The sequence below is a fragment of the Sceloporus undulatus genome, chromosome 2, assembly GCF_019175285.1.
Source record: "Sceloporus undulatus isolate JIND9_A2432 ecotype Alabama chromosome 2, SceUnd_v1.1, whole genome shotgun sequence".
Lineage (NCBI taxonomy): Eukaryota > Metazoa > Chordata > Lepidosauria > Squamata > Phrynosomatidae > Sceloporus > Sceloporus undulatus.
The window spans coordinates 181,958,364-181,969,478 of NC_056523.1; the positions used below are offsets into that span (position 1 = coordinate 181,958,364).

Below are 11,115 nucleotides of genomic sequence, written 5' to 3' on the forward strand. Positions count from 1 at the left end.
TAGTTTATAGGTCAATATTTGTAGTTCATTGCACTTTCTCTTCTATTCGTTTGTTGCTCCATATTGATTGGCCTCTTAAAGTTCTTCTGCCTCATTTCCCCCTTCCTTCAACTTCTTAGTCACACAAGGAATTTTGAAATATGGGAAGAACAGGAGTGTGCAAAGTACAAAGTGTGATTTTATCAAATCTCATTAATCTGAATAATTGATCACCCATTATGTAATGGAGAATTCAAGGACATCTGCCAGCAGAACAGAGATTTTAGGAAGTTATCTTCAATGCTGAGAGATGCTCATCTCTCAAAATGTTTGTAGAAAATGAATGGGCCTTTGTGGATCTGACCTCCCTGATTAATTGGATAGAATATATTTGATCTGCTGCCCCATTTCTCTCTCTCTCTCTCTCTCTCTCTCTCTCTCCCCATCTCCATCCTTACACCAATAGGCTGTTTATATCTTCATGGCCCTGTCATTCTGCCGTGATGAAATCACTTGGCTATGCCGACACAGTGAGCATGTCAGCAAGAACAAGAACCCAGAGGAATTCACTGACAGGTACTGATGCATGAAGAAAAGGGTTTGAGATTTTAAAAAAAGGTTAGATGGCCATCAAGGGGTGCTGTGACAGTGGGTTCTTATACTGGCTGGGAATTGGATTAGATAATCCTTGTGATCTCTTCTAATTTGATGATTCTCCAAAATGGTGTGAGCCTACATGCATGCTGAGCACAGAGAACCAGTGTAGAGTAAAGGGCCAGGCTTAGAGTGTTGTACAGTGACTTTGGAGACCACCTTAGGTAAGTAGCTCTCTCTGTTAGTCAGACTTACTTCACAAGATTGTTGTGAGGGTAAGCTGCAGAGGAGAATCATGTGTGTCATCTTGAAGTCACTGGAGGAAAGTCAGAAGATAAATGAATACACTGCCTTGGCGGGTGGCTGAGCCTCCTTGTGTGGAGGTTTTTAAACAGAGGCTGGATGGCCATCTGTTGGGGGTGCTTTGTGTATTCTGCAGGCCAGAATGTGATTTGACTGGATGGCCCTTGTGGTCTCTTCCAACTCTATGATTCTATGAAATGTAACTTATAAAAGAAATAATAAATAAATGGATCTTGCCCCCTATTTGTGATCACAATGTATAAAGTGAGCAGATACAAAGGCTAGAGATGCTATTCTTAAAAGGTATACCAGGGGGAACTTCAGCTTTTCTTTCATCTGCATAGTAAATTGTAGCCGAAGGCCATGGTAACCAAGTCTTGGGTTGGCAGTGAAAAAATCTGAACATAAAGCGGGAAAGAAATGAACAGACCCTCATTGACAATGGGGTAAAGGCCATGAACTTCAGTTGTCTCCATCCTAGAAAAAAAATAACACATTGAAAGCCAAAGTTAAGTTAAAATGGAAGATGTCCTCCATTTCACGAAAGTGAGCAGATCAGATAGACAAACGGACACTCATTCCCTTATGGACTCGGCATTCTAAGAAAATTGCTTGTTTTGTTAAAGGTTAGTTTAGCCCTGCTTGTTCAGCAGAAAGATTAAGATGGCCACTGATAAGAAACTTTTGCAGCCCTATATCTGTAACCAAGGCCCCATACAGACAGGCCAAAATAAAGCTGCTTCGGGTCACTTTGGAGGTATGCTGTTTAAATATTCATGTGTCCTAAGAGTCTGGAAGTTGTGCCAAAGCTGCGTGGCTTTGTTGAGGCTTCTGGACTCTTAGGACACATGCATCCTTTAAACAGCATACCTCCAAAGTGACCTGAAGCAGCTTTATTTTGGCTTGTCTGTATGGGGCCCTAGTCTCTCATTCTGAGGCATCCAGACATACACGTATTGTATTTTGCTCATCTGCAAATAAACTGTGAATCCCTTTCAAGCAACACTTGGCCCTGAGTCGGTTCCTCTGCCTCCTTTTGAGAGTGTGGGCTGGCAACATGAGTAAAAAATGTATACCTGGGGAAGTGCTTCAGACACCTTGTAGCCTTTGAGAGGTTCTGGAGATGTGCTTCCAGGCTGGACTTCAAATCCAAGGCATCTCTATTAATCGCCATGTTTTGCAATCATTGCCTCCTTCCTCCTTTGAGCAATGTCCCATTGAGTCCTCACACTATGTGTCCTTGCCTCACCTTCTTGTTGTTATGTGCCCTCAAGTGGACTTCAATGTATGACAATACTATCATAGGGTTTTCTTGACAGGATTAATTCAGAGGAGTTTCCCCTTGCCTTACTCTGAGGCTGACTGAGAGATTATAGTTGGGTTTCCATGATTGAGCAGATATTTGAATCCTGTTTCCCACAGTCCTAGTTCAACATTCAGAACACACTGGCTGAAAACACACATGTGCCCTCATTCAAACACACAGACTCAAATCAGCAGTTCAAAGGTAGTATGTTCTAAAGGAGAGCAAGTGTGGTGTAGTGGTTTGTGTGTTGGACTACAGCTATGAAGACCAGGGTTTGAATCTACATTCAGCTGTGGAAACCCACTGGATGATCTTGAGCAAGTTCCACTTTCTCAGCTTTAGAGGAACCCCCTCTGAAGAAATCTTGTCCAGAAAACCCAGTGATAGCGTCACCATAACTTGGAAATTATTTGAAGGCACAAAACAATAACAGCATACCCTAAAGCCTCCAGATCCTATCTGATCTTGGAAGCTAAGCAAGGTCAGCCCTGGTTAATACTTGATTGGCAGACCAGTGAATGAATATCAGTAATGTAGGCTATATTTCATAGGAAGGAATTGGCAAAAACACACACATTGCTTAGCCTTAGTGTTCTCTTCTTCATCTGTTCTTAACATTGTCTCTCACACTGGCTTGTTATACATAGGACACAAAATGATGTTCAGTATGTCCGAAGAAGTGGATTGATATCCACAAGAGCTCATGTGAAAATAAAAAGCAGTTTAAGGTCTTAAACCAGATAGTCTTAAAGAGTTTTATGGCATCTTAAAAACTGACAGTGTTTTATTGTAACATGGACTTTTGTGGTGTTCATCTCATTTAACTGGATATATGAAGTGTTACCTCCACTGGTTAATTGCTGGTGGGAAATTGCAGTCTATTAACTGAAGAAAAGTAATAATAATAATAATAGTTTATTTATAATGCCCTTTCCACCAAAGGGTGTCACAGCAAAACATACAGTAAAAAGCAAACAATAAAACACTACTATAAATTACTAAAATAATAAACTAATACACTAAAAACAAAACAAAATCTTCTTCAGTTTCTACCACTTTAGACATGCTTAGCAACTTAATCTAGTGAATCAAAGAGGAAGGTCTTCAACCTTTTACAAAAGTTGATCAGATCCTACTCCAACCAGAGATGCAAACAAGGCTGTTCAACAAACGCAAAGCCAGATGCTGAAAGGCTTGCAGCCTTGACACAGCCTTACGCATTGGTAGAACTGCCAATAATCCTTTGTCCGCAGATCTTAAGTTTCATGTATCCGATGAAAAGCAATATAGTCTACAAAAGCTGACCAACTATGTTAAAAGAAAGGGCATAAATGAGTTTTTGGAAGTTTAGAAACCTTTTATGGATTATATCAGGAATTTGAGAGAGGATATTATGATATCAGGATTCAATATGTAGTTGTTATTCACTTGCTTATATTTGATGTTTTTTTCTTTTTATTGTTTCCGTGTTATAAAGGACACTATGTTATATATAGAGGGGTGAAAATAAGATGGATGTATCCAACTGTGAATTATATGACTTGGAAGTGTAATACTTTTAGATTTACATAAAATGTATGTTTAGCACTGGTGGGGTGTTGTTGTTTTGGTTTCAATCATAATGTGTTCTTAACAGGGGCAGGCAATCATGGTCACCCCTACTCTTGAAAACCCAGTTTTGGTTCAACATCAATTGCATTCCAGGTTGCACAGTTCTCTTTAAACCAGGTCATCCAGCTCTCCCACAGAACTCGTTTTGATTAAAACAAAAGGGTAAATACTGGTCTTTTAAAAACAAGGATTTCTGAACTTATGCACACTTTTGATGGGAAAGGGTGATGTGGTTGATGTAGGGTGTAAAATTGCCCATCCCTGGTTTTTAAGGTGACAGAACATTTGGTGGATTTTGCTGGAACAGATTAACAAGGTTTGCCTGCCCTCCCCACCACCACCAAAAAAAATGTTTCAACCATTCATTTCCCCCATAGCTATCTTGCTGAGATTTTGTTTCTGATGGAGAAGCTCCGCAACTTGGTCCGGAAGCACCAAAATGTCATCCAGCGCTACCACGTACAGTACTTGTCACACTTTGACGTCCAGGTGCTCAGTGACATCATCCAGGTATGAAAGATGCAAAGGGAAAGAAAGATACAACTCTGGTGGGACTGTGTATAGAGCTTTCCAAGGGCTCCTGGTTCCTATGAGCATCATTTGTACCAAGGATGTGGGAAAAAAGGAGGGAATCATTTAAAATAAGGTGAAGATGCTGGAGGTCCACAGTAGTTGTCAGTGGTGGTGCACTTGATTTGCACTTAGGTTTAGTCCCTGCCATCTCCAGGTAAGAGTTGTGGGATTCTGGGTAATAGATATGGGAAAAGTCTGCCTTCTGAGATTTTGGGGTGCTGCCACTGGTCAGAGTAGGCAATGCTAGCCTATGGGTTTTTGTGGTTTTTTCGGGCTATGTGGCCATGTTCTATAAGAGTTTATTCCTGATGTTTCGCCAGCATCTGTGGCTGGCATCTTCAGGTTTTCAGCCACAGATGCTGGCAAAACGTCAGGAATAAACTCTTATAGAACATGGCCACATAGCCTGAAAAACCCACAAAAAACATGGATGCCAGCCATGAAAGCCTTCGACTTCACAATGCTAGCCTAGCTTGGTGTAAAACAGCTTCATGTGGCACTGCTGGGCAACAGACTCTTCACAGCTCAAACTGAAGAAGACGGATTTATTTATTTATTATCCTCAAAACGACATGCCTGCCTCTTACATTTTCATGGGTTTCCTCTCTGCGCAAAGGCACTTGAGGCAAAGTGCACATTAATTAAAACTGACAATTAAATTAAATAATCACCTTCTCTAAAATCCACTGAGAGCAGACTAGGGAAATGCAAACAAACCATCACTACTTTGCTGAGCCCTGTTGCCTTTTGCAGGACCTGACTGTGTGCCCTGAGGAGGAGTCAGTGATTATGTCATCTTTTGTGAGCTCACTCTCATCCTTAACCATCAAGCAAGGTAATTATTCTGTCAACTCAAGGTTGCTCTCTGTGTGATACATTTCATTCCTCCTGTGCAAAAGCAACTCAAAATGTATGCCAGGGAAGAGTTAGGTTTATGTGAGCAGAATATATAATGTACACACTGCAGTGGGGGTGGGCATCCTGTTAGGGACATATACACAAGTATCTTTCTCTTCAATGTGGCACAGGCAGCTATTCTCTAGCACTTTGCGTGTGTTCTGTTGTTTGCCTTCAAGTCGTTTCTGAACCTTTTCATAGGGTTTTCTTGTCAAGTTTCTTCAGAGGGAGTTTGCCATTGCCTTCTCCTGAGGCTGAGAGAGAGTGACTTGCCAAAGGTCACCCAGTGGGTTTGCATGGCTGGGCTGGGATTCGAACCTGGTCTCCAGAGTCATAGTCCAGTGCTCAAACGACTGCACCATGCTGGCTCAAATCAAGAACCACCAGTTGTTGCTGTATGACTTCAAGTCATTTCCAACTTATGGTAACCCTAAGGCAAACTTACCCCATCCAAAACCTCCAGCCCCAACAGCTATGAAGCCTTGAGAGAAGCTGCCATTGCTGCTTTCCAGTGGGGAATGGGTGGATGGAGGAGGCAATTCAGGTGATGAAGATGCAGTTGATCTAGGCTTTGAGGGAAAGAAAAAGAAGTGTGAAGTCACCTTTATTCTCCCTCACCAGCTTTGTCATCATCAGCTGTTTCTTCTTCATCATTCACATATGCAAAAAGGACCTTTGGAATATTGTTGATCATAAGTTGAATATGAGCCAGCAGTATGATGCTGCAGTAGAGAAGGCAAATGCTATTTTAGCCTGCATTAGTAGAAGCATAGTTTCCAAGTTGAGGGGAGTAACAGTCCCACAATATTCTGCACTGGTCAGGCCTTATCTTGAGTACTGTGTTCAGTAGGATATAGACAAGTTGGAGCGGATTCAGGGAAGGACAAAAGGGATGATAAAAGTCATGGAGAACAAAACATATGAGGAAAAGTTGAAGGAACTGGGCTTGTTCAGATCAAGGGGTGACATGATTGCACTTCATAAATACATTAAGAGCTGTCACAGAGAGGAGGGGGCAGACATGTTCTTTGCAGCCCTAGCAGTTAGAAGGAGGTGTAATGGTTTTAGGTTTCAGTTGAACATTGGAAGGAACTTCTTGACAGTAAAAACAGTTTTGCAATGGAACCAATTGCCTTGGGAAGTAGTGAGGTCTCTTCTGGATGGCTTAAAAAAAGAAGCTGGACAGCTATTCTACTGGGAATGCTGTAGCTTAGTAGTTCCCAAACTTTGGTCCTCCAGATGTTTTGAACTTCAGCTCCTAGAATTCCTGACTCAAAGAGAATTCCTGAATCCACAAATGCGAAGCCAGATCCTGAAAGGCTCACAGCCTTGACAGAGCCTTATGCATTGGTGGAACTGCCAATAATCCTTTGTCCACAGATCTTAAGTTTCATGTATCTGATGAAAAGCTGTTGGACAAGCTGGTTGGGGCTTCTGGGAGTTGAAGTCCAAAACACCTGGAGGACCAAAGTTTGAGAATCACTGCTAGATCCTGTACTGAATAGGGAGCTGGACTCAGTGGTTTATGAGGAATTCCTACCAATTCTATGATTCTATAATCTGAATATCTTCTCCTCCCTCTCAACAGGTAAGCGGCAACAATCACAACCTTTTCCAGGGCTTCACAGCCAGGGGCAGAGGGGAGACAAAAAACTGTCTGGGCACAGTCCTATGCTCTGCTTGCTTGATATAGGATCTTGACTACTAGGTGTAATTTGTTTTGATTTCCTTATTTTAATCTGATTAGTATTTGGACAGTGTTAAAAAAGAAAGAAATACGATTTCTTGACAGAAGGGAAATCTTTACTCAGGCCTTTTCTGGCTTCTGAGATTTGACTGAAGAAGTTGACACACATTTGAGTGGTATATGTAAATATATCTTTTAGTTCTTCAAGCAAAGCAGCTTGGTGGAACATGCAAGAATAGGTTACACATGTAAGCAAAAATGGAATGCATTCCCAGCAGGAATAAAGGAGTCCCCCTTAACTAGCCTAGAAACACTTTGGGGAGAGCTGACCAACAGCAAATAGTTCTTTTGGACGGAGTGTGATCCTGGATTTTCTCACATGTACTGTAAGTCCCTAACAAGTGGAAGAGAACTGTGCGATTCTTTTTAATTTTTTAACTTGTTTATTTATTTTGCAGTTGATGAGAAGGAGAAATTTGATTTCACTGGTCTGCGGCTTGATTGGTTCAGGTTGCAGGTAAACTGCTGGGTTTAATATCTCTTTGTCTTTGCTTTCCTATGATATCATGGTAGATGCTCAGTTTATTGTATGCTGGGATACTTTCCTGCCCATTAAAACTTTTGCATGTTGTCTACTTTGCCCTTTGCTCTTTTATAGCTCCAGCAACAGAGAAGGAGCAGCTGAGAACTTGGCTGCACATTATGCTTGCTGTGTAAGAGGTGCCTGGGCTCTGACTACTGAGCGTTTTGTAGGTTTCCTGGGCTGACATGCAGAGAGAAAGTGGGAAGGGACCTGTGGAGAAGTCCTTGTTGAAATGGCCCATATGTTGTGGCAGATCACCTTTGATCTGCATGGAGAACCACTTTTTATTCAGTGACTGTGACCAGTCACTGTATCTATACCTATCCTTGTTCTGTGCCGTCTCATGTCTATATGTTTGTGCATGTGTGTGTATGTCTTCATGCCACCTGTTGACCCACAGCCACCCCATGGATGTTATAGAATTTCCTAGGTGAGGAATACTCAGAGGTGATTCTGCTGGTTTCTTCTTCTGAAATACTGTATGATGGGTCCAGGCTGGGAGAAAGACACATATAAAGTAAATAAATAAATAAATAAATAAATGGTGGCTACAGCACCTGATATTTGTTGGTAGTCTCCGATCCAAGTTCTAACCAGGCCTGACCCTGCTGATCTTCCAAAAGCATACAGGACCTGATGTCTTTAAGATATTAGTCCTCAATATAGTTCCTCATATATACTTAACTCTATATGTATCTATTGGGAGCTGCTGTGTGTGGAACACACAGTAATGTTTCACACATGGCTAAATGAAATAGGCATTTCTTTAATAATAAACAATTTAAAATATCTTAAAGTATTTATTTCATCTCTTCAGATGCTATTAACAGGTAGCAGTTCTATTTTATCTGCCTTCAAGAACCCTTATGATTAAAGCTTTATGTAGAAGGTTTTTATTTATGCTAGTGTAAAGTGAAAGAAGACACCTCTTTAGCTACCATGGCTCCATCCTACAGAATCCTGGAATTTGTATTTTTGTGAGGCACCAGCACTCTTTGGCAGAAAAGGCTAAAGACATTGTAAAATGATAGATGCTAGGATTCTATAGACTGGAGCTACTGTACTTAAAGCGGTATCAAACTGTGTTATTATGCACCCTAAATTAATTAAAAGCTCCCATTTAAAATCTACCTATAAAAGAACAAGACTATAAGAAGTAGCATGAATTAAGATTACCAAAGCTTTTGTCTGCAATTTTGGATTCATTTATTTTTAAATAACTAATATGCTGTGGCTGTGTTGTTAAATACTGTCTGCATATTAGTTTAATTGAATGTCTCTTTAGCTGAGATTATATTTGTCAAGCCTCTTCAGTAAAAGTCACCCCACTCTTCATTGGTGATCATTAATTACAAATCACTTTTCTATATTCACTTCAATCCCTCTTCTGAGGGATATAAAAAAAGAAGACAGAAGATCTTAAAACTCATGAAACTAGGTCTTTTATACTATTTTCTGCTAATGGGAGCATTTTTTCAAAGCTTGGAAGTGGGTGAGCACCTCAGGCTTACACTGGTGGAATAGAAACAAATGGAAAAATCTAAAACATTTGAGACTAATTGCAGCTTTTATTACCCAATTGTGTACACAATTGTCTGCAATTTTTGCCCTTTTGTTAACAAGTAAGTCTTTTAACAGGAAAAAAAAAACATCCTGGAAATAGGAGCTGTTTGTCTCCATGCAAAAAGAATAGCTGGCTCAGGAAAAGGATCAAAGGGTAGGAACCAGTAATCAATTTGCTCTGCCAGTGAATCCAAATCCTAGTCATGTTCAGTAGAAAAGGATTATCTGTAATGCTGTGGGGAAGGGGGGATGAAGAAGGGAGAGAGGAAGACTAAGAAAAACAAGTTCCATGCTAGAGGTATGCTTATTTAAAGTATTTGTTCCTGCAGGGCAAAATGAATGTTTTAAAATCCACCAATTGATCCTTCAGGGAGAGGCGGGCTATAAATACATTATTATTATTATTATTATTATTATTATTATTATTATTAGAGTTTGGCTTAGGTCCAGACTATCTGAAAGATTGTATTTCCCCATACGAACCTGCTAGAGTTCTAAGAACTTCAGAGGAAGGTTTTCTCTCAGTCCCTTACCACCTTCACAGGCTCACTTAGTGAGGACACGAGAGAGAGAGAGAGAGAGAGAGAGAGAGAGAGAGAGAGAGAGAGACTTTTTGGTGACTGTTCCAGCCTCTGAAACTCCCTCCCATAGTAGGCTAGTCTGGCCCCCTTCTTGCTGTCCTTTCTTCAGCTGCAAAGACCTTTTTGTTTAAGCAGGCTTTTTATGGGTGAGTAGAACAGCTTCGTATTTAGGTGTGATCTACTTATTTATTTATTTATTTATAACATTTGCACAGCTTTTAAATGATTGTATATCATTTAATGTGGGGTTTTTTAATTGTTCTTAAAATTCTACTATGTTTTTGTAGTGCCTTGGGTCCCACTCTAGGAGAAAGGCAGCATATAAATGTGGTAACATCCATCCATCCATCCATCCATTTTTCCTCCAGCTTTTGAAGATGTACTTAAATAGGGGCTTCAAGAGGATTCTCCTTGTCAGGCTTTCCCAATGCAGGAAAAGCCCCCCCCCCCCAAGTCTTTGAATATTCTTTCCATTCCTGTCCCACACACTTATCCAGCTAACTCTAGCTCCAGTGGTGGCCACAAGCAAATTCACTTCAGCCCACATTTTGTGGGTGGGTGGATGGGGGGACATTGAGTCTCCCAAGACAGGCTTAAGGGGCCACAATTTCTCCACCTTTGCTCAAAAGATAGTGAGCACAGTGCCCTGGATCTTCATAACTCCTTGGCATCTTCCCAAGGTCTTCCTTGTAGTCCAGCAACCACTTATTTGGACGTCAGCCAGCAACTTACACTCAAGTGTCTGGAGCCCCTTAAGGCTACAATGGAAGTTCTCTCAGGGTGACCAGATGTCCTCCATTTTGAGCATGATTAAGAAGCCCATTGAGTAACACCATGTTTGCTGTTCCCCTTTGAGAAATGTGTCTACTTCGCAGCCTGTCCTTACTGCAAATAGAATAGGATGGATAGTAAAGGATAATAAAACATACTAAAATAAAAATAATAAAAGGATAATGAAATACAGTATATGTCATATAGCTGTAAATAAACTATATGAAATGAATTTATATTAGTTTTTTGAGCTTTTATTTGGCAATGCCCTACATTTTTCTTGAATGTCTTATATGTCATTGTTTGAGGTTATGACATTTAGTCACCTTGAGTTCTCATTGTGCCACAGCTCTGACACCTTGACCTTCTGACTTCTGCTTTTATCCACTCAGACAGACCTCTGTGTCAGATCAGCAACCAATCACATTCATAAAGCCCAACATTCCACTACTCCAGACCAATCACCTTCCTTGGAATGTTTTAAAATCCACCAATCATTCTTGCCCTAAATAAATAAATAAATGCTTTATTTTTACCCTGCCTCTCTGTTGGAGACAATCGAGGCGGCTTACAATTAAAACAAGAACATACATACCCCATATCCCAAATATTCCCTCCCTCCCCTTAAACATCAATTAAACAGAATTAAATGTTAAAAGCGATACAA

The 11,115-nt window shown here is 40.6% G+C and overlaps 1 protein-coding gene across 6 annotated transcripts in view; it reads left to right on the forward strand.

Moving 5' to 3' along the window:
- Positions 1 to 11,115, forward strand: part of NCKAP1L (NCK associated protein 1 like) — a 134,269-nt gene that overhangs the window by 70,631 nt on the left and 52,523 nt on the right. For all 6 annotated transcript variants that reach the window (XR_006102424.1, XM_042454311.1, XM_042454306.1 and 3 more), the window contains exons 12-15: positions 446 to 555; positions 4,171 to 4,303; positions 5,120 to 5,201; positions 7,409 to 7,467. Coding sequence is in view for 5 of the 6 variants with exons in the window: in XM_042454311.1 (XP_042310245.1) it covers positions 446 to 555; positions 4,171 to 4,303; positions 5,120 to 5,201; positions 7,409 to 7,467 (384 nt within the window). In the remaining variant the exon portion in view is untranslated. The remainder of the gene's footprint in view (positions 1 to 445; positions 556 to 4,170; positions 4,304 to 5,119; positions 5,202 to 7,408; positions 7,468 to 11,115) is intronic.